The sequence below is a fragment of the Scyliorhinus torazame genome, chromosome 14 (genome assembly GCF_047496885.1).
Source record: "Scyliorhinus torazame isolate Kashiwa2021f chromosome 14, sScyTor2.1, whole genome shotgun sequence".
NCBI classification, from domain to species: domain Eukaryota; kingdom Metazoa; phylum Chordata; class Chondrichthyes; order Carcharhiniformes; family Scyliorhinidae; genus Scyliorhinus; species Scyliorhinus torazame.
This window is the reverse complement of record NC_092720.1, coordinates 1593989-1621591: the sequence shown is the minus strand read 5'-3', so window position 1 is coordinate 1621591 and position 27603 is coordinate 1593989. Positions and strand designations below refer to the sequence as shown.

General features: G+C 51.6%; 1 protein-coding gene across 3 annotated transcripts in view; it reads left to right on the top strand.

The window, feature by feature from the left end:
• The window catches only part of masp1 (MBL associated serine protease 1), a 537426-nt gene that overhangs the window by 87377 nt on the left and 422446 nt on the right, over positions 1-27603 (top strand). For all 3 annotated transcript variants that reach the window (XM_072473624.1, XM_072473621.1, XM_072473623.1), the window contains exons 4-6: positions 14731-14862; positions 20950-21146; positions 24628-24775. In XM_072473624.1, coding sequence (XP_072329725.1) covers positions 14731-14862; positions 20950-21146; positions 24628-24775 — 477 coding nt within the window. The remainder of the gene's footprint in view (positions 1-14730; positions 14863-20949; positions 21147-24627; positions 24776-27603) is intronic.

Here is a 27603-nt window from a genome sequence, read left to right as displayed (position 1 = left end):
AGACTGGTAGAAGTAGGGAACCCTGGATGACTCGAGATATTGAGACTCTGGTCAAAAAGAAGAAGGAGGCATATGACGTACATAAACAACTGGGATCAAGTGGATCCCTTGAAGAGTATAGAGATTGTCGAAATAGAGTTAAGAGGGAAATCAGGAGGGCAAAAAGGGGACATGAAATTGCTTTGGCAAATAATGCAAAGGAGAATCCAAAGAGCTTCTACAGATACATAAAGGGAAAAAGAGTAACTAGGGACAGAGTAGGGCCTCTTAAGGATCAACAAGGACATCTATGTGCAGAGCCACAAGAGTTGGGTGAGATCCCGAATGAATATTTCTCATCGGTATTCACGGTGGAGAAAGGCATGGATGTTAGGAAACTAAGGGAAATAAATAGTGATATCTTGAGAAGTGTGCATATTACAGAGGAGGAGGTGCTGGAAGCCTTAAAGCGCATCAAGGTAGATAAATCCCCGGGACTTGATGAAATGTATCCCAGGATGTTGAGGGAGGCTAGGGAGGAAATTGCGGGTCCCCGAACAGAGATATTTGAATCATCGGCAGCCACAGGTGAGCTGCCTGAAGATTGGAGAGTGGCGAATGTTGTGCCCTTGTTTAAGAAGGGCAGCAGGGAAAAGCCTGGGAACTACAGACCGGTGAGCCCAACGTCTGTAGTAGGTAAGTTGCTAGAAGGTATTCTGAGAGACAGGATCTACAAGCATTTAGAGAGGCAAGGACTGATTCGGGGCAGTCAGCATGGCTTTGTGCGTGGAAAATCATGTCTCACAAACTTGATTGAGTTTTTTGAGGGGGTGACCAAGAAGGTAGATGAGGGCAGTGCAGTAGACGTTGTCTACATGGACTTTAGCAAAGCCTTTGACAAGGTACCACATGGTAGGTTGTTGCAGAAGGTTAAAGCTCACGGGATCCAGGGTGAGGTTGCCAATTGGATTCAAAATTGGCTGGACGACAGAAGACAGAGGGTGGTTGTAGAGGGTTGTTTTTCAAACTGGAGGCCTGTGACCAGTGGTGTGCCTCAGGGATCGGTGCTGGGTCCACTGTTATTTGTGATTTATATTAATGATTTGGATGAGAATTTAGGAGGCATAGTTAGTAAGTTTGCAGATGACACCAAGATTGGTGGCACAGTGGATAGTGAAGAAGGTTATCTAGGATTGCAACGGGATCTTGATCAATTAGGCCAGTGGGCCGACGAATGGCAGATGGGGTTTAATTGAGATAAATGTGAGGTGATGCATTTTGGCAGATCGAATCAGGCCAGGACCTACTCAGTTAGTGGTATGGCGTTGGGGAGAGTTATAGAACAAAGAGATCTAGGAGTACAGGTTCATAGCTCCTTGAAGGTGGAGTCGCAGGTGGACAGGGTGGTGAAGAAGGCATTCGGCATGCTTGGTTTCATTGGTCAGAACATTGAATACAGGAGTTGGGACGTCTTGTTGAAGTTGTACAAGACATTGGTACGGCCACACTTGGAATACTGTGTGCAGTTCTGGTCACCCTATTATAGGAAGGATATTATTAAACTGGAAATTAGTGCAGAAAAGATTTACTAGGATGTTGCCGGGACTTGATGGTTTGAGTTATAAGGAGAGGCTGGATAGACTGGGACTTTTTTCCCTGGAGAGTAGGAGGCTTAGGGTTGATCTTATAGAGGTCTATAAAATAATGAGGGGCATAGATAAGGTAGATAGTCAACATCTTTTCCCAAAGGTAGGGGAGTCTAAAACTAGAGGGCATAGGTTTAAGTTGAGAGGGGAGAGATTTAGAAGGCACCGGGGGGCAATTTCTTCACTCAGAGGATAGTGAGTGTCTGGAATGTGCTGCCAGAGGTAGTAGTAGAGGCGGGTACAATTGTGTCTTTTAAAAAGCATTTGGATCACTTCCGGGTGCGGCTATGCAGAGCTAGGTCGCATATTCGGCAGCTCCTGCTTGGAACGGACTTTTGGGCTCTTTTACAGGGCCCCCACGGCATTTGTTTGACATTTCCCGGTGTGGGAAGAAGGCGGCAATATTCCCCCGACAGTGTCCCCCAGGAAGGGTATGTCTCTTGGTTGCCAGACACACGCAGAAACAGTAAAAGATTTGGCTGCAACTGCAGGATAAACAGGGCCTCTTCCAGCATGCAGGCGGGGGAAGGGCAAGCTTAAAGCTGCAAGCTGACCTGAGGGCCTGTATCAAAAGTGAATTCTAGCAGCAGAGGGAACAACTGTGAAAAGACCTCATCAAGGCCACTGAAGGGACTTCCGGTTGAGGTGATGCCTAGCTAGCCGCACGCTTCGGCGGCTCCAGCTCCGACGGACCTTCGGGCTCTTTTAAGAGCCCCAACGGGGAATTTTTGGGCAACGCAACCCGGTGTGGGGCGTGTGAGAAGGGAGTCCCCCCCAAACGAAGGAGGAAAAAACCGGCGGCGGCGGCTGCAGCGCGAGGAATCGTCGACCAAAGGGTCAGAAAGAGAGAAGTACAAGATGGCGGCGGAGAAAGCGCAGGCGACATGGGGGCCTGAGCATGAAATTGTGAGACGGTGCGTGGAGCTGCTGAAGAGGGAGGTGCTGACCCCGTTGCTACAGGCAATTGAGGGGCTCAAGGAGACATTAAAGACCCAGGAGACAGAGCTCCGTGTGGTGGAGCAGAAGGTGACAGATATTGAGGACGAGATCCTGGGCCTGGCGGTTAAGACTCAGACGCACGAGGCACTTCATAAAAAGTGTACTGAAAGGATCGAGGCCCTAGAAAATGGAGCGCGAAGGAAGAACCTTCGGATACTGGGTCTCCCTGAGGGTGTGGAAGGAGTGGACTGTGGAGCGTACGCAAGTACGATGCTGAGCTCACTGATGGGCGCTGAGGCCCCTACGGGCCCCTTGGAGGTGGAGTGGGCAAATCGGATTCCGGCGAGAAGACCAAAAGCGGGAGAACCACCCAGGGCGATAATCGTGCGATTTTACCGCCTTAAGGATAGAGAAGAGGTCCTGAGATGGGCTAAAAAGGTGCGGAGTAGCAGATGGGAGAATGCAGTGGTACGGGTATACCAGGATTGGAGTGCGGAGGTGGCGAGAAGGAGGGCGAGCTTCAACCGAGCCAAGGAAGTGTTGCATAAAAGGAAGGTGAAGTTTGGGATGCTGCAGCCGGCAAGACTATGGGTCACGTATCAGGAGAGACACCATTATTTCGAGACGGCGGAGGAAGCATGGACCTTCATCAAAGAAGAGAAATTGGATCGGAACTGAGGGACTGATGCTGCAGGAAATGTTATTGTTAATGTTACGGTGGAAGTTAATTGAGAAGTAAACAGGGAAGGGGGGAGACATTGGGGAAATGTGGGCGCCGGTGAGGGGGGAAAGATGGGACATAGTTGGAGAATGGGGAAGGGGAGGGGAAAGGGAGGGGGGGGGAGAGGGAGGGGGGGAGAGGGAGGGGGGGGAGAGGGAGGGGGGGGGGAGAGGGAGGGGGGGGGAGAGGGAGGGGGGGGGAGAGGGAGGGGGGGGGAAGAGGGAGGGGGGGGGGAGAGGGAGGGGGGGGAGAGAGGGAGGGGGGGGAGAGAGGGAGGGGGGGGAGAGAGGGAGGGGGGGGAGAGAGGGAGGGGGGGGAGAGGGGGGGGGAGAGAGGGAGGGGGGGGAGAGGGGGGGGGAGAGAGGGAGGGGGGGGAGGGGGGGAGAGAGGGAGGGGGGGGAGAGAGGGAGGGGGGGGGGAGAGGGAGGGGGGGGGAGAGGGAGGGGGGGGAGAGAGGGAGGGGGGGGGGAGAGGGAGGGGGGGGAGAGGGAGGGGGGGGGGAGAGGGAGGGGGGGGGGGAGAGGGAGGGGGGGGAGAGGGAGGGGGGGGGGGAGAGGGAGGGGGGGAGGAGAGGGAGGGGGGGGAGGGGGGGAGGGGAGAGAGGGGAGAGGGAGGGGGAGAGGGAGGGGGAGGGGGGGGAGAGAGGGAGGGGGGGGAGGAGAGAGGGGGGAGGGGGAGAGGGAGGGGGGGAGGAGAGAGGGGGGAGGGGGAGAGGGAGGGGGGGAGGGGGAGAGGGAGGGGGGGAGAGAGAGAGGGGGGGAGGGGGGTGAGAGGGGAGGGGGGAGGGGGGGAGGGGGGGGAGAGGGAGGGGAGGGAGGGGGGGGGAGGGGGAGGGGGGGGGAAAGAGAGGGGGGGAAAGAGAGGGGGGAGGGGTGGGAGGGGGAGGGGGGGGAGGAAGGGGGAGGGGGGAGGGGGGGGAGGGAGGGAGGGGGAGGGGGGGAAAGGGGGGGGAGGGAGGGCGGGGAAAGGGGGGAGGGAGGGGGGGGGAAGGGGGAGGGGGGGAGAGGAGGAGGGGGGGAGGGGGGGAGAGTAGGAGGGGGGGAGAGGAGGAGGGGGGGAGAGGAGGAGGGGGGGGGAGGGGGGGAGAGGAGGAGGGGGGGGGAGGGGGGAGAGGAGGAGGGGGGGGGAGGGGGGGAGAGGAGGGGAGGGGGGGAGAGGGGGAGAGGAGGAGGGGGGAGAGGAGGGGAGGGAGGGGGAGGGAGGGGAGGAGGGGAGGGGGAGGGGGGGAGAGGAGGAGGGGGGGAGAGGAGGAGGGGGAGGGGGGGGGAGGGAGGGGAGGAGGGGGGAGGGGGGGGAGGGAGGGGAGGAGGGGGGAGGAGGAGGGGGGGGGTAAATCTCCTCTGCACCCGCTCCAAAGCCTCCACGTCCTTCCTATAATGCGGTGACCAGAACTGTACGCAATACTCCAAATGCGGCCGTACCAGAGTTCTGTACAGCTGCAAAATGACCTCCTGACTCCGGAACTCAATCCCTCTACCAATAAAGGCCAACACTCCATAGGCCTTCTTCACAACCCTATCAACCTGGGTGGCAACTTTCAGGGATCTATGTACATGGACACCTAGATCCCTCTGCTCATCCACACTTCCAAGAACTTTACCATTAGCCAAATATTCCGCATTCCTGTTATTCCTTCCAAAGTGAATCACCTCACACTTCTCTACATTAAACTCCATTTGCCACCTCTCAGCCCAGCTCTGCAGCTTATCTATATCCCTCTGTAACCTGCTACATCCTTCCACACTATCGACAACACCACCGACTTTAGTATCGTCTGCAAATTTACTCACCCACCCTTCTGCGCCTCCTCTAGGTCATTGATAAAAATGACAAACAGCAACGGCCCCAGAACAGATCCTTGTGGTACGCCACTTGTAACTGAACTCCATTCTGAACATATCCCATCAACCACCACCCTCTGTCTTCTTTCAGCTAGCCAATTTCTGATCCACATCTCTAAATCACCCTCAATCCCCAGCCTCCGTATTTTCTGCAATAGCCTACCTGCAATAGCGTACCTTTGATAAGGAACCTTATCAAACGCTTTGCTGAAATCCATATACACCACATCAACTGCTCTACCCTCGTCTACCTGTTCAGTCACCTTCTCAAAGAACTCGATAAGGTTTGTGAGGCATGACCTACCCTTCACAAAGCCATGCTGACTATCCCTGATCATATTATTCCTATCTAGATGATTATAAATCTTGTCTCTTATAATCCTCTCCAAGACTTTACCCACTACAGACGTGAGGCTCACCGGCCTATAGTTGCCGGGGTTGTCTCTGCTCCCCTTTTTGAACAAAGGGACCACATATGCTGTCCTCCAGTCATCTGGCACTATTCCTGTAGCCAATGATGACATAAAAATCAAAGCCAAAGGTCCAGCAATCTCTTCCCTGGCCTCCCAGAGAATCCTTGGATAAATCCCATCAGGACCCGGGGACTTATCTATTTTCAGCCTGTCCAGAATTGCCAACACCTCTTCCCTACGTACCTCAATGCCATCTATTCTATTAGCCTGGGTCTCCGCATTCTCCTCCACAACATTATCTTTTTCCTGAGTGAATACTGACGAAAAATATTCATTTAATATCTCGCCTATCTCTTCAGACTCCACACACAACTTCCCATCCCTGTCCTTGACTGGTCCTACTCTTTCCCTAGTCATTCGCTTATTCCTGACATACCTATAGAAAGCTTTTGGGTTTTCCTTGATCCTACCTGCCAAATACTTCTCATGTCCCCTCCTTGCTCGTCTTAGCTCTCTCTTTAGATCCTTCCTCGCTACCTTGTAACTATCCATCGCCCCAACTGAAACTTCACACCTCATCTTCACATAGGCCTCCTTCTTCCTCTTAACAAGAGATTCCACTTCTTTGGTAAACCACGGTTCCCTCGCTCTACGCCTTCCTCCCTGCCTGACCGGTACATACTTATCAAGAACACGCAGTAGCTGATCCTTGAACAAGCTCCACTTATCCAGTGTGCCCAACACTTGCAGCCTACTTCTCCACCTTATCCCCCCCCCAAGTCACGTTTAATGGCATCATAATTGCCCTTCCCCCAGCTATAACCCTTGCCCTGCGGTGTATACTTATCCCTTTCCATAATTAACGTAAACGTCACCGAATTGTGGTCACTGTCCCCAAAGTGCTCTCCTACCTCCAAATCCAACACCTGGCCTGGTTCATTACCCAAAACCAAATCCAACGTGGCCTCGCCTCTTGTTGGCCTGTCAACATATTGTGTCAGGAAACCCTCCTGCACACACTGTACAAAAAACGACCCATCTAATGTACTCGAACTATATCTTTTCCAGTCAATATTTGGAAAGTTAAAGTCTCCCATAATAACTACCGTTACTTTCGCTCTTATCCAGGATCATCTTCGCCATCCTTTCCTCTACATCCCTAGAACTATTTGGAGGCCTATAGAAGACTCCCAACAGGGTGACCTCTCCTTTCATGTTTCTAACCTCAGCCCATACTACCTCGGAAGATGAGTCCCCATCTAGCATCCTCTCCGCCACCGTAATACTGCTCTTGACTAGCAGCGCCACACCTCCCCCTCTTTTGCCTCCTTCTCTGAGCTTACTAAAACACCTAAACCCCGGAACCTGCAACATCCATTCCTGTCCCTGCTCTATCCATGTCTCCGAAATGGCCACAACATCGAAGTCCCAGGTACCAACCCATGCTGCCAGTTCCCCTACCTTATTTCGTATACACCTGGCATTGAAGTAGACACACTTCAAACCACCTACCTGAACACTGGCCCCCTCCTGCGACGTCAAATCTGAGCTCCTGACCTCTATACTCTCATTCTCCCTTACCCTAAAACTACAATCCAGGTTCCCATGCCCCTGCTGCATTAGTTAAACCCCCCCAAAGAGCACTAACAAATCTTCCCCCCAGGATATTTGTGCCCCTCAGGTTCAGATGTAGACCATCCTGTCTGTAGAGGTCCCACCTTCCCCAGAAAGAGCCCAAGTTATCCAGAAATCTGAATCCCTCCCGCCTGCACCATCCCTGTAGCCACGTGTTTAATTGCTCTCTCTCCCTATTCCTCATCTCACTATCACGTGGCATGGGCAACAACCCAGAGATAACAACTCTGTTTGTTCTAGTTCTGAGCTTCCATCCTAGCTCCCTGAAAGCCTGCTGGACATCCTTGTCCCCTTTCCTACCTATGTCGTTAGTGCCAATGTGGACCACGACTTGGGGCTGCTCCCCCTCCCCCCTAAGGACCCGGAAAACACGATCCGAGACATCACGTACCCTTGCACCTGGGAGGCAACATACAGTACTGGTGGGGATGGGTCTATCACTGTATAACACTGGAGTACAGTACTGATGGGGACGGCTCTGTCACTGTATAACACTGTGGTACAATACTGGTGGGTATGGGTCTGTCACTGTGTAACACTGGGGTACAGTACTGGTGGGGACGGGTATGTCACTGTAAAACACTGGGGTACAGTACTGGTGGGGACGGGTCTCTCAGTATAACACTGGGGTACAGTATTGGTGGGTACGGGTCTGTCACTGTTTAACACTGGGGTACAGTACTGGTGGGGTCGGGTCTGTCACTGTATAACACTGGGGTACAGTACTGGTGGGGACGGGTCTGTCACTGTATAACACTGGGGTACAGTGGTGGGGATGTGTCTGTCACTGTATAACACTGGGGCACAGTACTGGTGGGGACGGGTCTGTCACTGTATAACACTGGGGTACAGTGGTGGGGATGTGTCTGTCACTGTATAACACTGGGTTACAGTACGTGGAGATGGGTCTGTCACTATAACACTGGGGTACAGTACTGGTGGGGACGGGTCTGTCACTGTATAACACTGGAGTACAGTACTGATGGGGACGGGTCTGTCACTGTTTAACACTGGGGTACAGTACTGGTGGGTATGGGTCTGTCACTGTGTAACACTGGGGTACAGTACTGGTGGGGACGGGTATGTCACTGTATAACACTGTGGTACAGTACTGGTGGGGACGTGTCTCACTATAAAACTGTGTCGCAGTACTGGTGGGGACGGGTGTGTCACTGTATAACACTGGGGTACAGTGCTGGTGGAGATGTGTCTGTCACTGTATAACACTGGGGTACAGTACTGGTGGGGACGGGTCTGTCACTGTATAACACTGGGGTACAGTACTGGTGGGGACGGGTCTGTCACTGTATAACACTGGGGTACAGTACTGGTGGGTCGGGTCTGTCGCTGTGTAACACTGGGGTACAGTACTGGTGGAGACGGGTCTGTCTCTGTATAACACTGGGGCACAGTACTGGTGGAGACGGGTCTGTCTCTGTATAACACTGGGGTACAGTACTGGTGGGTCGGGTCTGTCGCTGTGTAACACTGGGGTACAGTACTGGTGGGTCGGGTCTGTCGCTGTGTAACACTGGGGTACAGTACTGGTGGGTCGGGTCTGTCGCTGTGTAACACTGGGGTACAGTACTGGTGGAGACGGGTCTGTCTCTGTATAACACTGGGGTACAGTACTGGTGGGGACGGGTCTGTCTGTGATGTTTCCCGGTCAGTGATGTTTCACCGGTCAGTGATGTTTCCCGGTCAGTGATGTTTCACCGGTCAGTGATGTTTCCCGGTCAGTGATGTTTCACCGGTCAGTGATGTTTCCCGGTCAGTGATGTATCACCGGTCAGTGATGTTTCACCGGTCAGTGATGTTTCCCGGTCAGTGATGTTTCACCGGTCAGTGATGTTTCCCGGTCAGTGATGTATCACCGGTCAGTGATGTATCACCGGTCAGTGATGTTTCCGGGTCAGTGATGTTTCACCGGTCAGTGATGTTTCCCGGTCAGTGATGTTTTCGGGTCAGTGATGTTTCCGGGTCAGTGATGTTTCCCGCTCAGTGATGTTTCACCGGTCAGTGATGTTTCCCGGTCAGTGATGTTTCCCGGTCAGTGATGTTTCACCAGTCAGTGATGTTTCCCGGTCAGTGATGTTTCCCGGTCAGTGATGTTTCACCGGTCAGTGATGTTTCCCGGTCAGTGATGTTTCCGGGTCAGTGATGTTTCACCGGTCAGTGATGTTTCCCGGTCAGTGATGTTTCCGGGTCAGTGATGTTTCACCGGTCAGTGATGTTTCCCGGTCAGTGATGTTTCCGGGTCAGTGATGTTTCACCGGTCAGTGATGTTTCACCGGTCAGTGATGTTTCCCGGTCAGTGATGTTTCACCGGTCAGTGATGTTTCCCGGTCAGTGATATTTCCCGGTCAGTGATGTTTCCCGGTGAGTGATGTTTCACCGGTCAGTGATGTTTCACCGGTCAGTGATGTTTCCCGGTCAGTGATGTTTCACCGGTCAGTGATGTTTCACCGGTCAGTGATGTTTCCCGGTCAGTGATGTTTCACCGGTCAGTGATGTTTCCCGGTCAGTGATGTTTCCGGGTCAGTGATGTTTCCCGGTCAGTGATGTTTCCCGGTCAGTGATGTTTCCGGGTCAGTGATGTTTCCGGGTCAGTGATGTTTCACCGGTCAGTGATGTTTCCCGATCAGTGATGTTTCCCGGTCAGTGATGTATCACCGGTCAGTGATGTTTCCCGGTCAGTGATGTTTCCCGGTCAGTGATGTTTCCCGGTCAGTGATGTATCACCGGTCAATGATGTTTCCCGGTCAGTGATGTTTCCCGGTCAGTGATGTATCACCGGTCAGTGATGTTTCACCGGTCAGTGATGTTTCACCGGTCAGTGATGTATCACCGGTCAGTGATGTTTCCGGGTCAGTGATGTTTCCCGGTCAGTGATGTTTCACCGGTCAGTGATGTTTCACCGGTCAGTGATGTTTCCCGGTCAGTGATGTTTCACCGGTCAGTGATGTTTCCGGGTCAGTGATGTTTCCCGGTCAGTGATGTTTCCCGGTCAGTGATGTTTCCCGGTCAGTGATGTTTCCGGGTTAGTGATGTTTCACCGGTCAGTGATGTTTCCCGGTCAGTGATGTTTCCCGGTCAGTGATGTTTCCCAGTCAGTGATGTTTCACCGGTCAGTGATGTTTCACCGGTCAGTGATGTTTCCGGGTCAGTGATGTTTCCCGGTCAGTGATGTTTCACCGGTCAGTGATGTATCACCGGTCAGTGATGTATCACCGGTCAGTGATGTTTCCGGGTCAGTGATGTTTCCCGGTCAGTGATGTTTCCCGGTCAGTGATGTTTCCGGGTCAGTGATGTTTCCCGGTCAGTGATGTTTCACCGGTCAGTGATGTTTCCCGGTCAGTGATGTTTCCCGGTCAGTGATGTTTCCGGGTCAGTGATGTTTGCCGGTCAGTGATGTTTCCCGGTCAGTGATGTTTCCCGGTCAGTGATGTTTCCCGGTCAGTGATGTATCACCGGTCAGTGATGTTTCCCGGTCAGTGATGTATCACCGGTCAGTGATGTTTCCCCGGTCAGTGATGTATCACCAGTCAGTGATGTTTCCGGGTCAGTGATGTTTCCCCGGTCAGTGATGTATCACCAGTCAGTGATGTTTCCCCGGTCAGTGTTTCGGTCAGTGATGTTTCCCGGTCAGTGATGTATCACCAGTCAGTGATGTTTCCGGGTCAGTGATGTTTCCCCGGTCAGTGATGTTTCCCGGTCAGTGATGTTTCCGGGTCAGTGATGTTTCCCCGGTCAGTGATGTATCACCAGTCAGTGATGTTTCCGGGTCAGTGATGTTTCCCCGGTCAGTGATGTATCACCAATCAGTGATGTTTCCCCGGTCAGTGATGTTTCCCGGTCAGTGATGTTTCCCGGTCAGTGATGTATCACCAGTCAGTGATGTTTCCGGGTCAGTGATGTTTCCCCGGTCAGTGATGTTTCCCGGTCAGTGATGTATCACCGGTCAGTGATGTTTCCCGGTCAGTGATGTTTCCCGGTCAGTGATGTTTCCGGGTCAGTGATGTTTCCGGGTCAGTGATGTTTCCGGGTCAGTGATGTATCACCGGTCAGTGATGTTTCCGGGTCAGTGATGTTTCCGGGTCAGTGATGTTTCCGGGTCAGTGATGTTTCCGGGTCAGTGATGTATCACCGGTCAGTGATGTTTCCCGGTCAGTGATGTTTCCGGGTCAGTGATGTTTCCCGGTCAGTGATGTATCACCGGTCAGTGATGTATCACCGGTCAGTGATGTTTCACCGGTCAGTGATGTTTCCCGGTCAGTGATGTTTCCCGGTCAGTGATGTTTCCGGGTCAGTGATGTTTCCCGGTCAGTGATGTTTCCGGGTCAGTGATGTTTCCCGGTCAGTGATGTATCACCGGTCAGTGATGTTTCCGGGTCAGTGATGTTTCCCGGTCAGTGATGTTTCACCAGTCAGTGATGTTTCCGGGTCAGTGATGTATCACCGGTCAGTGATGTTTCCGGGTCAGTGATGTTTCCCGGTCAGTGATGTTTCCGGGTCAGTGATGTTTCCCGGTCAGTGATGTTTCCGGGTCAGTGATGTTTCCCGGTCAGTGATGTTTCCCGGTCAGTGATGTATCACCAGTCAGTGATGTATCACCAGTCAGTGATGTTTCACCGGTCAGTGATGTTTCCCGGTCAGTGATGTTTCACCGGTCAGTGATGTTTCCGGGTCAGTGATGTTTCCCGGTCAGTGATGTTTCCCGGTCAGTGATGTATCACCGGTCAGTGATGTTTCCCGGTCAGTGATGTTTCACCGGTCAGTGATGTTTCCCGGACAGTGATGTATCACCGGTCAGTGATGTTTCCCGGTCAGTGATGTTTCCCGGTCAGTGATGTTTCACCGGTCAGTGATGTTTCCGGGTCAGTGATGTTTCCCGGTCAGTGATGTATCACCGGTCAGTGATGTTTCCCGGTCAGTGATGTTTCACCGGTCAGTGATGTTTCCCGGTCAGTGATGTTTCACCGGTCAGTGATGTTTCCGGGTCAGTGATGTTTCCCGGTCAGTGATGTTTCCCGGTCAGTGATGTTTCACCGGTCAGTGATGTTTCCGGGTCAGTGATGTTTCCCGGTCAGTGATGTATCACCGGTCAGTGATGTTTCCCGGTCAGTGATGTTTCACCGGTCAGTGATGTATCACCGGTCAGTGATGTTTCCGGGTCAGTGATGTTTCCCGGTCAGTGATGTTTCCGGGTCAGTGATGTTTCCCGGTCAGTGATGTATCACCGGTCAGTGATGTTTCCCGGTCAGTGATGTTTCACCGGTCAGTGATGTATCACCGGTCAGTGATGTTTCCGGGTCAGTGATGTTTCCCGGTCAGTGATGTTTCCCGGTCAGTGATGTATCACCGGTCAGTGATGTATCACCGGTCAGTGATGTTTCCCGGTCAGTGATGTTTCCCGGTCAGTGATGTTTCCGGGTCAGTGATGTATCACCGGTCAGTGATGTTTCCCGGTCAGTGATGTTTCCCGGTCAGTGATGTATCACCGGTCAGTGATGTTTCCGGGTCAGTGATGTTTCCCGGTCAGTGATGTTTCCCGGTCAGTGATGTTTCCCGGTCAGTGATGTTTCACCGGTCAGTGATGTTTCCGGGTCAGTGATGTTTCCCGGTCAGTGATGTATCACCGGTCAGTGATGTTTCCGGGTCAGTGATGTTTCCCGGTCAGTGATGTTTCCGGGTCAGTGATGTATCACCGGTCAGTGATGTTTCCGGGTCAGTGATGTTTCCCGGTCAGTGATGTTTCCGGGTCAGTGATGTTTCCCGGTCAGTGATGTTTCCGGGTCAGTGATGTTTCCCGGTCAGTGATGTTTCCCGGTCAGTGATGTATCACCAGTCAGTGATGTATCACCAGTCAGTGATGTTTCACCGGTCAGTGATGTTTCCCGGTCAGTGATGTTTCACCGGTCAGTGATGTTTCCGGGTCAGTGATGTTTCCCGGTCAGTGATGTTTCCCGGTCAGTGATGTATCACCGGTCAGTGATGTTTCCCGGTCAGTGATGTATCACCGGTCAGTGATGTTTCACCGGTCAGTGATGTTTCCCGGACAGTGATGTATCACCGGTCAGTGATGTTTCCCGGTCAGTGATGTTTCCCGGTCAGTGATGTTTCACCGGTCAGTGATGTTTCCGGGTCAGTGATGTTTCCCGGTCAGTGATGTATCACCGGTCAGTGATGTTTCCCGGTCAGTGATGTTTCACCGGTCAGTGATGTTTCCCGGTCAGTGATGTTTCACCGGTCAGTGATGTTTCCGGGTCAGTGATGTTTCCCGGTCAGTGATGTTTCCCGGTCAGTGATGTTTCACCGGTCAGTGATGTTTCCGGGTCAGTGATGTTTCCCGGTCAGTGATGTTTCCGGGTCAGTGATGTTTCCCGGTCAGTGATGTATCACCGGTCAGTGATGTTTCCCGGTCAGTGATGTTTCACCGGTCAGTGATGTTTCCGGGTCAGTGATGTTTCCCAGTCAGTGATGTTTCACCGGTCAGTGATGTTTCCGGGTCAGTGATGTTTCCCGGTCAGTGATGTTTCCGGGTCAGTGATGTTTCCCGGTCAGTGATGTATCACCGGTCAGTGATGTTTCCCGGTCAGTGATGTTTCACCGGTCAGTGATGTTTCCGGGTCAGTGATGTTTCCCGGTCAGTGATGTTTCCCGGTCAGTGATGTATCACCGGTCAGTGATGTATCACCGGTCAGTGATGTTTCCCGGTCAGTGATGTTTCCCGGTCAGTGATGTTTCCGGGTCAGTGATGTATCACCGGTCAGTGATGTTTCCCGGTCAGTGATGTTTCCCGGTCAGTGATGTATCACCGGTCAGTGATGTTTCCCGGTCAGTGATGTTTCCGGGTCAGTGATGTTTCCCGGTCAGTGATGTTTCCCGGTCAGTGATGTTTCACCGGTCAGTGATGTTTCCGGGTCAGTGATGTTTCCCGGTCAGTGATGTTTCCCGGTCAGTGATGTTTCCCGGTCAGTGATGTTTCACCGGTCAGTGATGTTTCCGGGTCAGTGATGTTTCCCGGTCAGTGATGTTTCCCGGTCAGTGATGTTTCCCGGTCAGTGATGTTTCACCGGTCAGTGATGTTTCCCGGTCAGTGATGTTTCCCGGTCAGTGATGTTTCCCGGTCAGTGATGTTTCCCGGTCAGTGATGTTTCCGGGTCAGTGATGTTTCCCGGTCAGTGATGTTTCCCGGTCAGTGATGTTTCCGGGTCAGTGATGTATCACCGGTCAGTGATGTTTCCCGGTCAGTGATGTTTCCCGGTCAGTGATGTTTCCGGGTCAGTGATGTTTCCCGGTCAGTGATGTTTCCCGGTCAGTGATGTTTCCGGGTCAGTGATGTTTCCCGGTCAGTGATGTTTCCGGGTCAGTGATGTTTCCCGGTCAGTGATGTTTCACCGGTCAGTGATGTTTCCCGGTCAGTGATGTTTCCGGGTCAGTGATGTTTCCCGGTCAGTGATGTTTCCCGGTCAGTGATGTTTCCCGGTCAGTGATGTTTCAACGGACAGTGTGCCTCGTTTGATTGGAGATTATTAATTGTCATTTTGTTTCAGATATCGATGAGTGTGTGGAGAAACTGGACGAAGCTTTAGTCTGTGACCATTTCTGTCACAATTACATTGGCGGATATTATTGTTCCTGCAGATTTAGCTACTTTTTACACTCGGATAATCGGACATGCAAAGGTATTGTTAAACTCTCAATCTCCTTTACTGTGTACACTCACTCTCTCGCTGATTATACACTCACTCTCTCACTGTCTGTGTACACTCTCTCACTGACTGTGTACACTCACTCTCTCACTGTCTGTGTACACTCACTCTCTCACTGTCTGTGTACACTCACTCTCTCGCTGACTGTGACACTCTCTCACTGACTGTGTACACTCACTCTCTCGCTGATTATACACTCACTCTCTCACTGACTGTGTACACTCACTCTCTCACTGACTGTGTACACTCACTCTCTCACTGACTGTGTACACTCACTGTCTCACTGAATGTGTACACTCACTGTCTCACTGACTGTGTACACTCACTCTCTCACTGACTGTGTACGCTCACTCTCTCACTGACTGTGTACACTCACTCTCTCACTGACTGTGTACACTCACTCTCTCACTGACTGTGTACGCTCACTCTCTCACTGATTGTGTACACTCACTCTCTCACTGACTGTGTACGCTCACTCTCTCACTGACTGTGTACACTCACTCTCTCACTGACTGTGTACACTCACTGTCTCACTGACTGTGTACACTCACTGTCTCACTGACTGTGTACACTCACTCTCTCACCGACTGTGTACACTCACTCTCTCACTGACTGTGTACACTCACTCTCTCACTGACTGTGTACACTCACTCTCTCACTGATTGTGTACACTCACTCTCTCACTGACTGTGTACACTCACTCTCTCACTGACTGTGTACACTCACTCTCTCACTGACTGTGTACACTCACTCTCTCACTGACTGTGTACACTCACTCTCTCACTGACTGTGTACACTCACTCTCTCACTGACTGTGACACTCTCTCACTGACTGTGTACACTCACTCTCTCGCTGATTGTACACTCACTCTCTCACTGACTGTGTACACTCACTGTCTGACTGACTGTGTACACTCACTCTCTCACTGTCTGTGTACGCTCACTCTCTCACTGACTGTGTACACTCACTCTCTCACTGATTGTACACTCACTCTCTCACTGTCTGTGTACACTCACTCTCTCACTGACTGTGTACACTCACTCTCTCACTGACTGTGTACACTCACTCTCTCACTGTCTGTGTACACTCACTCTCTCACTGACTGTGTACACTCACTCTCTCACTGACTGTGTACACTCACTCTCTCACTGTCTGTGTACGCTCACTCTCTCACTGACTGTGTACACTCACTCTCTCATTGACTGTGTACACTCACTCTCTCACTGATTGTGTACACTCACTCTCTCACTGACTGTGTACACTCACTCTCTCACTGACTGTGTACACTCACTCTCTCACTGACTGTGTACACTCACTCTCTCACTGACTGTGTACACTCACTCTCTCACTGACTGTGTACACTCACTCTCTCACTGACTGTGTACACTCACTCTCTCACTGACTGTGTACACTCACTCTCTCACTGACTGTGTACACTCACTCTCTCACTGTCTGTGTACGCTCACTCTCTCACTGACTGTGTACACTCACTCTCTCACTGACTGTGTACACTCACTCTCTCACTGATTGTGTACACTCACTCTCTCACTGACTGTGTACACTCACTCTCTCACTGACTGTGTACACTCACTCTCTCACTGATTGTGTACACTCACTCTCTCACTGACTGTGTACACTCACTCTCTCACTGACTGTGAACACTCACTCTCTCACTGTCTGTGTACACCACTCTCTCACTGACTGTGTACACTCTCTCACTGACTGTGTACACTCACTCTCTCACTGACTGTGTACACTCACTCTCTCACTGTCTGTGTACACTCACTCTCTCACTGTCTGTGTACACTCACTCTCTCACTGACTGTGTACACTCACTCTCTCACTGTCTGTGTACACTCACTCTCTCACTGATTGTGTACACTCACTCTCTCACTGACTGTGTACACTCACTCTCTCACTGACTGTGTTCACTCTCTCTCACTGACTGTGTACACTCACTCTCTCACTGTCTGTGTACACTCACTCTCTCACTGACTGTGTACGCTCACTCACTCACTGTCTGTGTACACTCACTCTCTCACTGACTGTGTACGCTCACTCTCTCACTGACGGTGTACACTCACTCTCTCACTGTCTGTGTACACTCACTCTCTCACTGACTGTGTACACTTACTCTCTCACTGACTGTGTACACTCACTGTCTCACTGACTGTGTACACTCACTCTCTCACTGACTGTGTACACTCACTCTCCCACTGACTGTGACAGTCTCTCACTGACTGTGTACACTCACTCTCTCGCTGATTGTACACTCACTCTCTCACTGACTGTGTACACTCACTGTCTGACTGACTGTGTACACTCACTCTCTCACTGTCTGTGTACGCTCACTCTCTCACTGACTGTGTACACTCACTCTCTCACTGATTGTACACTCACTCTCTCACTGTCTGTGTACACTCACTCTCTCACTGACTGTGTACACTCACTCTCTCACTGACTGTGTACACTCACTCTCTCACTGACTGTGTACACTCACTCTCTCACTGACTGTGTACACTCACTCTCTCACTGACTGTGTACACTCACTCTCTCACTGTCTGTGTACGCTCACTCTCTCACTGACTGTGTACACTCACTCTCTCACTGACTGTGTACACTCACTCTCTCACTGATTGTGTACACTCACTCTCTCACTGACTGTGTACACTCACTCTCTCACTGACTGTGTACACTCACTCTCTCACTGATTGTGTACACTCACTCTCTCACTGATTGTGTACACTCACTCTCTCACTGACTGTGTACACTCACTCTCTCACTGTCTGTGTACACTCACTCTCTCACTGTCTGTGTACACTCACTCTCTCACTGTCTGTGTACACTCACTCTCTCACTGTCTGTGTACACTCACTCTCACACTGACTGTGTACACTCACCCTCTCACTGACTGTGTAGACTCACTCTCTCACTGTCTGTGTACACCACTCTCTCACTGTCTGTGTACACTCACTCTCACACTGACTGTGTACACTCACTCTCTCACTGACTGTGTAGACTCACTCTCTCACTGTCTGTGTACACCACTCTCTCACTGACTGTGAACACTCACTCTCTCACTGTCTGTGTACACCACTCTCTCACTGACTGTGTACACTCTCTCACTGACTGTGTACACTCACTCTCTCACTGACTGTGTACACTCACTCTCTCACTGTCTGTGTACACTCACTCTCTCACTGTCTGTGTACACTCACTCTCTCACTGACTGTGTACACTCACTCTCTCACTGTCTGTGTTCACTCACTCTCTCACTGATTGTGTACACTCACTCTCTCACTGACTGTGTACACTCACTCTCTCACTGACTGTGTACACTCTCTCTCACTGACTGTGTACACTCACTCTCTCACTGTCTGTGTACACTCACTCTCTCACTGACTGTGTACGCTCACTCACTGTCTGTGTACACTCACTCTCACAGACTGTGTACACTCACTCTCTCACTGTCTGTGTACACTCACTCTCTCACTGACTGTGTACGCTCACTCTCTCACTGACGGTGTACACTCACTCTCTCACTGTCTGTGTACACTCACTCTCTCACTGACTGTGTACACTTACTCTCTCACTGACTGTGTACACTCACTCACTCACTGTCTGTGTACACTCACTCTCACAGACTGTGTACACTCACTCACTCACTGACTGTGTACACTCACTCTCTCATTGTCTGTACACTCACTCTCTCACTGACTATGTACGCTCACTCTCTCACTGTCTGTGTACATTCACTCTCTCACTGACTGTGTATACTCACTCTCTCACTGACTGTGTACACTCACTTTCTCACTGACTGTGTACATTCACTCTCTCACTGACTGTGGACACTCACTCTCTCACTGACTGTGTATACTCACTCTCTCACTGACTGTGTATACTCACTCTCTCACTGACTGTGTACACTCACTCTCTCACTGACTGTGTACACCCACTCTCTCACTGACTGTGTACACTCACACTCCCTGACTGTGTACACTCACTCTCCCACTGACTGTGTACATTCACTCACTCACTAACTGTGTATACTCACTCTCTCACTGTCTGTGTACACTCAGTCTCTCACTGACTGTGTACACTCAATTTCTCACTGACTGTGTACACTCACTCTCCCACTGACTGTACATTCACTCTCTCACTGTCTGTGTACACTCACTCTCTCACTATCTGTGTACACTCACTCTCTCACTGTCTGTGTACACTCACTCTCTCACTGACTGTGTACACTCACTCTCTCACTGACTGTGTACACTCACTCTCTCACCGACTGTGTACACTCACTCTCTCACTGACTGTGTACACTCACTCTCTCACTGAATGTGTACACTCACGCTCTCACTGACTGTGTACACTCACTCTCTCACTGACTGTGTACACTCACTCTCTCACTGACTGTGTACACTCACTCTCTCACTGAATGTGTACACTCACTCACTCACAGACTGTGTACACTCACACTCTCACTGACTGTGTACACTCACTCTCTCACTGACTGTGTACACTCACTCTCTCACTGACTGTGTACACTCACACTCCCTGACTGTGTACACTCACTCTCTCACTGAGTGTGTACACTCACTCTCTCACTGAGTGTGTACACTCACTCTCTCACTGACTGTGTACACTCACTCTCTCACTGACTGTATACGCTCACTCTCCCACTGACTGTGTACACTCACTCTCTCACTGACTGTGTACGCTCACTCTCCCACTGACTGTGTACATTCACTCTCTCACTGACTGTGTACACTCACTCTCTCACTGACTGTGTACACTCACTCTCCCACTGACTGTGTACATTCACTCTCTCACTGACTGTGTACACTCACTCTCTCACTGACTGTGTATACTCACTCTCTCACTGACCGTGTACACTCACTCTCTCACTGACTGTGTGCACTCACTCTCTCACTGACTGTACACTCTCTCACTGACTGTGTATACTCACTCTCTCACTGACCGTGTACACTCACTCTCTCACTGACCGTGTACACTCACTCTCTCACTGACTGTGTGCACTCACTCTCTCACTGACTGTGTGCACTCACTCTCTCACTGTCTGTGTACACTCACTCTCTCACTGAGTGTGTACACTCACTCTCTCACTGACTGTGTGCACTCACTCTCTCACTGACTGTGTGCACTCACTCTCTCACTGACTGTGTGCACTCACTCTCTCACTGACTGTGTACACTCACACTCCCTGACTGTGTGCACTCACTCTCTCACTGACTGTGTGCACTCACTCTCTCACTGACTGTGTACATTCACTCTCTCACTGTCTGTGTACACTCTCTCACTGACTGTGTACACTCACTCTCTCACTGACTGTGTGCACTCACTCTCTTGCTGTCTGTGTACACTCACTCTCTCACTGACTGTGTACACTCACTCTCTCACTGACTGTACACTCACTCACTGACTGTGTACACTCACTATAAGTGACCCGACTCAGTGTACACTAACCATGCACACTTACTTACACTGCTGTGCGTAATTATGTGGCGCGAAATTACAGCACATCCGATAATATTCAGCCCATGATTATGGGACTAGGTATCGAGTTAATCTCACTCCCTCACTCCAGCTTGGGAACCTCTTTCAATATTGAACTCGCCTCCTTGGGAAAGTTCTTATTGAATCTGCTTCCTCCGGCTTTTCCGGCAGCCCTTTGCCGATCACAACAACTCGCTGATAGCGTATCTCTGCTAACGTCGGGAGCCCAGATTGAGTCGAATATCCCAAAGGAGGTTAAAGCAGGGATTTATAAAATACAATTTTCTTCACAAAGCTACTCCTCGTTCATCATTTTCCAAATCATTCTCTCTGCTCACTTTCACCTGCAGTTTGTCTCTCTGTGTCACAACGCTGTCTGCACCTCCCTCGAGGTAGTGACAATCACCCTCACTTTTTCATCCATTTCCCAGTTTTGTGTCACCAGCAGATTTCGGATTTCCGCAGTGTGTGTAAATTTGTGCTTTCCTTGCTGTTGCTGCAAAACCACTTTTGACAAATTGCTTGTTTTCATTTCTCCCAAGTTGAGTGCAATGACAACGTGTTCACGGAAAAGTCCGGAGTCATCAGCAGCCCAGACTATCCCAATCCATATCCCAAAAGCACCGACTGTCTGTATCGGATTGAACTGGAGGAAGGCTTCACCATTTCTTTGGCGTTTGCTGAGATATTTGATCTCGAAGACCACCCAGATGTTCCCTGCCCCTATGATTATCTACAGGTGAGCAGCATAGTCTCTGCCCAGAAACATGTTACATCTCAGAAAGGCGTCAATTATCATCTCAACTGCGTCTGGGATTAACATGAATTGAAGTCCTTTGTTATATTAATGGAGCACACCCTCAGTACTGACCCTCCCACAGTGCGGCACTCCCTCAGTACTGACCCTCCCACAGTGCAGCACTCCCTCAGTACTGACCCTCTGACAGTGCGGCACTCCCTCAGTACTGACCCTCTGACAGTGCGGCACTCCCTCAGTACTGACCCTCTGACAGTGCAGCACTCCCTCAGTATTCACCCTCTGACAGTTCATCGCTACCTCAGTACTGACCCGCTGACAGTGCAGCACTCCCTCAGCACTGACCCTCTGACAGTGCGGCACTCCCTCAGTACTGACCCGCTGACAGTGCGGAGCTCCCTCAGTACCGACCCTCTGACTGTGCAGCTCTCCCTCAGTACTGACCCTCTGACAGTGCGAAACTCCCTCAGTACTGACCCTCTGACAGTGTGGCACTCCCTCAGTACTGACCCTCTGACAGTGCAGCACTCCCTCAGTACTGGCCCTCTGACAGTGCAGCACTCCCTCAGTATTCACCCTCTGACAGTTCAGCACTACCTCAGTACTGACCCGCTGACAGTGCAGCACTCCCAGAGTACAGACCCTCTGACAGTGCAGCACTCCCTCAGTACAGACCCTCTGACAGTGCAGCACTCCCTCAGTACAGACCCTTTTACAATGCAGCTCTCCCTCAGTACTGACCCTCTGACAGTGCGGCACTCCCTCAGCACTGACCCTCTGACAGTGCAGCACTCCCTCAGTACAGACCCTCTCACAATGCAGCACTCCCTCAGTACTGACCCTCTGACAATGTGGCACTACCTCAGTACTGACCCTCTGACAGTTCAGCACTCCCTCAGTACAGACCCTCTGACAGTGCAGCACTCCCTCAGTACAGACCCTCTGACAATGCAGCTCTCCCTCAGTACCGACCCTCTGACAGTGCGGCACTCCATCAGTGCCGACCCTCCGACAGTGCGGCACTCCCTCAGTACTGACCCTCTGACAGTGCGGCACTCCCTCAGCACTGACCCTCTGACTGTGCAGCACTCCCTCAGTACTGATCCTCTGACAGTGCGGCACTCCCTCAGTACTGACTCTCTGACAGTGCAGCACTCCCTCAGTACTGACCCTCTGACAGTGCGGAGCTCCCTCAGTACTGACCCACTGACAATGCGGCACTCCCTCAGTACTGACCCTCTGACAGTGTAGCACTCCCTCAGTACTGACCCTCTGACAGTGCAGCACTCCCTCAGTACTGACCCTCTGACAGTTCGGAGCTCCCTCAGTACTGACCTTCTGACAGAGCGGAGCTCCCTCAGTACTGACCCACTGACAGTGCAGCACTTCCTCAGTACTGACCCTCTGACAGTGCAGCACTCCCTCAGTACTGACCCTCTGACAGTGCAGCACTCCCTCAGTACTGATCCTCTGACAGTGCAGCAGTCCCTCAGTTCTGACCCTCTGACAGTGCAGCACTCCCTCAGTACTGACCCTCTGACAGTTCGGAGCTCCCTCAGTACTGACCTTCTGACAGAGCGGAGCTCCCTCAGTACTGACCCACTGACAGTGCAGCACTTCCTCAGTACTGACCCTCTGACAGTGCAGCACTCCCTCAGTACTGACCCTCTGACAGTGCGGAGCTCCCTCAGTACTGACCCACTGACAATGCGGCACTCCCTCAGTACTGACCCTCTGACAGTGTAGCACTCCCTCAGTACTGACCCTCTGACAGTGCAGCACTCCCTCAGTACTGACCCTCTGACAGTTCGGAGCTCCCTCAGTACTGACCTTCTGACAGAGCGGAGCTCCCTCAGTACTGACCCACTGACAGTGCAGCACTTCCTCAGTACTGACCCTCTGACAGTGCAGCACTCCCTCAGTACTGACCCTCTGACAGTGCAGCACTCCCTCAGTACTGATCCTCTGACAGTGCAGCAGTCCCTCAGTTCTGACCCTCTGACAGTGCAGCACTCCCTCAGTACTGACCCTCTGACAGTTCGGAGCTCCCTCAGTACTGACCTTCTGACAGAGCGGAGCTCCCTCAGTACTGACCCACTGACAGTGCAGCACTTCCTCAGTACTGACCCTCTGACAGTGCAGCACTCCCTCAGTACTGACCCTCTGACAGTGCGGCACTCCCTCAGTACTGATCCTCTGACAGTGCGGCACTCCCTCAGCACTGACCCTCTGACAGTGCAGCACTCCCTCAGCACTGACCCTCTGACAGTGCAGCACTCCCTCAGTACTGACCCTCTGACAGTGTAGCTCTCCCTCAGTACTGACCCTCTGACAGTGCGGCACTCCCTCAGTACTGACCCTCTGACAGTGCAGATCTCCCTCAGTACTGACCCTCTGACAGTGGGGATCTCCCTCAGTACTGACCCTCTGACAGTGCGGAGCGCCCTCAGTACTGACCCTCTGGCAGTTCGGAGCTGACTCAGTACTGACCCTCTGACAGTGGGGAGCTCCCTCAGCACTGACCCTCTGACAGTGCAGCACTACTTCAGTACTGACCCTCTGACAGTGCAGCACTCCCTCAGTACTGACCCTCTGACAGTGCGGAGCTCCCTCAGTACTCACCCAATGACAGCGCGGAGCTCCCTCAGTACTGACCCTCTGACAGTGCTGCACTCCTTCAGTACTGACCCTCTGACAGTGCAGCACTCCTTCAGTACTGACCCTCTGACAGTGCGGCACTCCCTCAGTACTGACCCCCAGACAGTGCAGCACTCACTCAGTACTGACCCTCTGACAGTGCAGCACTCCCTCAGTACTGACCCTCTGACAGTGTGGCACTCCCTCAGTACTGACCCTCTGACAGTGCGGCACTCCCTCAGTACTGACCCTCTGACAGTGCGGCACTCCCTCAGTACTGACCCTCTGACAGTGCAGCACTCCCTCAGTACTGACCCTCTGACAGTGCAGCACTCGCTCAGGACTGACCCTCTGACAGTGTGGCACTCCCTCAGTACTGACCCTCTGACAGTGCGGCTCTCCCTCAGTACTGACCCTCTGACAGTGTGGCACACCCTCAGTACTGACCCTCTGACAGTGCGGCACTCCCTCAGTACTGACCCTCTGACAGTGCGGCACTCCCTCAGTACTGACCCTCTGACAGTGCGGCTCTCCCTCAGTACTGACCCTCTGACAGTGCAGCACTCCCTCAGTACTGACCCTCTGACAGTGCAGCACTTCCTCAGTACTGACCCTCTGACAGTGCGGCTCTCCCTCAGTACTGACCCTCTGACAGTGTGGCACTCCCTCAGTACTGACCCTCTGACAGTGTGGCTCTCCCTCAGTACTGCGTGACGGATGTTGCAGTCCCTCGTCTTGGTGATTTATTAGTATTTGGTGATGAGGTTCTAGACCCTGGTTTGTTTTCTCGCTCCCTCTCTGAGGGTTTTGTGTTTCTGTGCTGCAGATTAAAGCCGGATTGAATGAGTTTGGTCCTTTTTGTGGGGACAAGGCTCCTGACACGATCAACACCAACAGCAGCGATGTTCTGATCCTCTTCCACAGTGACGATTCGGGTGATAACCATGGCTGGAAGGTGACATTCACATCAGTCGGTAGGTCTCTGAGGGCAAGTCTTTTTCTCATCGTTACAATCGTTCTCTTCAGCTTTCCTCATCTCTCATCGCGCGATGACTTCATGGGTAATCCCCAGGGTCCTTTCTGTTGATGGTCGCACACCTCTGGGTCTCGGTGTAGAGTTCAGCCTGGTAGCTCTGGGTCTAGGCCGAGTATGAGTGTGTGTGTGTAAGTAAGTGTGTCTGTGTGTAAGTAAGTGTGTCTGTGTGTAAGTAAGTGTGTCTGTGTGTAAGTAAGTGTGCGTGTGTAAGTAAGTGTGCGTGTGCAAGTAAGTGTGGGTGGGTGGAAGTGTGTGTGTGTGGAAGTAAGTGTGGGCGGTTGTAAGTAAGTGTGGGTGTGTAAGTGTGGGTGGGTGTGTGTGTGTGTAAGTAAGTGTGGGTGTGTGTGTGTAAGTAAGTGTGGGTGTAAGTGTGAGTGTGTGGGTGTGTGCGTGTGTAAGTAAGTGTGGGTGTGTGTGTAAGTGTGGGTGTGTGCGTGTGTAAGTAAGTGTGGGTGTGTGCGTGTGTAAGTAAGTGTGACCGTGTGCGTGTTTAAGTAAGTGTGTGTGTGTATGGAAGTAAGTATGGGTGTGTTTGTGTGTGTAAGTGTGGGTGTGTGTAAGTGTGTGTAAGTAAGTGTGGGTGTGTGCGTGTGTGTGGGGTGTGTGTAAGTGTGTGTGTGTGTAAGTAAGTGTGGGTTTGTGTGTGTAAGTAAGTGTGGATGTGTGTGTGTAAGAAAGTGTGGCTGTGAGCGTGTGTAAGTAAGTGTGGGTGGGTGTGTGTAAGTGGGTGTGTGTCTGTAAGTGTGGGTGCGTGTGTAAGTGTGGGTGTGTGAGAGTAAGTGTGTGTGAGTGTGTAAGTAAGTGTGGGTGTGTGCGTGTGTAAGTAAGTGTGGGTGGGTGTGTAAGTACATGTGTGTGGAGTGTGTGTGTGTGTAAGTAAGTGTGGGTGTGTGTAAGTGTGTGTGTGTGTGTGTGTGTGTATGTTAGTGTGGGTGTCTGTGTAAGTAAGTGTGGGTGTAAGTGTGTGTGGGTGGGTGTAAGTAAGTGTGGGTGTGTGTAAGTGTGTGTGTGTGTGTGTGTAAGTGTGGGTGTGTGCATGTGTAAGTAAGTGTGTGTGGGGTGAGTGTGTAAGTGTGTGTGTGTAAGTAAGTGTGGGTTTGTGTGTGTAAGTAAGTGGATGTGTGTGTGTAAGTAAGTGTGGCTGTGAGCGTGTGTAAGTAAGTGTGGGTGGGTGTGTGTAAGTGTGTGTGTGTGTGTGGAAGTAAGTATGGGTGTGTGTGTGTAAGTACGTGTGTGTGGGGTGTGTGTGTGTGTAAGTAAGTGTGTGTGTGTAAGTGTGTGTGTGTGTCTGTAAGTGTGGGTGCGTGTGTAAGTGTGGGTGTGTGAGAGTAAGTGTGTGTGTGTGTAAGTAAGTGTGGGTGGGTGTGTAAGTACGTGTGTGTGGGGTGTGTGTGTGTGTACGTAAGTGTGTGTGTAAGTAAGTGCGGCTGTGAGCGTGTGTACTTAAGTGTGGGCGTGTGTGTGTAAGTAACTGTGGGTGTGTGCATGTGAACGTAAGTGTGGGTCGGTGTGTGTGTCAGTAAATGTAGATGGGTGTAAGTAAGTGTCGGTGTGTGTGTAAGTGTGTGTGTGTGTGTAAGTAAGTGTGGGTGTGTGCATGTGTAAGTAAGTGTGGGTGGTTGTAAGTAAGTGTGGGTGTGTGCATGTGTACGTAAGTGTGGGTCGGTGTGTGTGTCAGTAAATGTAGATGGGTGTAAGTAAGTGTCGGTGTGTGTGTAAGTGTGTGTGTGTGTGTAAGTAAGTGTGGGTGTGTGCATGTGTAAGTAAGTGTGTGTGGGGTGTGTGTGTAAGTAAGTGTGGGTTTGTGTGTGTATGTAATTGGATGTGTGTGTGTAAGTAAGTGTGGCTGTGAGCGTGTGTAAGTAAGTGTGGGTGTGTGTGTGTAAGTGTGTGTGTGTGTGTGTGGAAGTAAGTATGGGTGTGTGTGTGTAAGTGTGTGTGTGCAAGTGTGTGTGTGCCTGTAAGTGTGGGTGCGTGTGTAAGTGTGGGTGTGTGAGAGTAAGTGTGTGTGAGCGTGTAAGTAAGTGTGGGTGTGTGCATGTGTAAGAAATTGTGGGTGGGTGTGTGTAAGTAAGTGTGGGTGTGTGCGTGTGTACGTAAGGGTGGGTGGGTGTGTGTAAGTACGTGTGGGTGTGTGCGTGTGTAAGTAAGTGTGGGTGTGTGTGTAAGTAAGTGGGTGTGTGCGTGTGTAAGTAAGTGTGGGTGGGTGTGTGTAAGTAAGTGTGGGTGGGTGTAAGTAAGTGTGTGTGTGTGTAAGTAAGTGTGGGTGTGTGCGTGTGTAAGTAAGTGTGGGTGTGTGTGTAAGTAAGTGGGTGTGTGCGTGTGTAAGTAAGTGTGGGTGGGTGTGTGTAAGTAAGTGTGGGCGGGTGTAAGTAAGTGTGGGTGGGTGTGTGTAAGTAAGATGGGTGTGTGCCTGTGTAAGTAAGTGTGGGTGGTTGTAAGTAAGTGTGGGTGTGGGTGTGTCAGTGTGTGTAAGTGTGAGTGGGTGTGTGTAAGTAAGTAAGTGTGGGTGTGTGTAAGTAAGTGTGGGTGGGTGTAAGTAAGGGTGGGTGTAAGTAAGTGTGGGTGTGTGCGTGTGTAAGTAAGTGTGGGTGTGTGCGTGTGTAAGTAAGTGTGACCGTGTGCATGTGTAAGTAAGTGTGTGTGTGTGTGTTTGTAAGTAAGCGTGGGTGTGTGTGCCTGTGTGTGGAAGTAAGAATGGTGTGTGTGTTTGTGTGTAAGTGGGTGTGTGTGTAAGTGTGGGTGTGTAAGTGCGTGTGTGTGTAA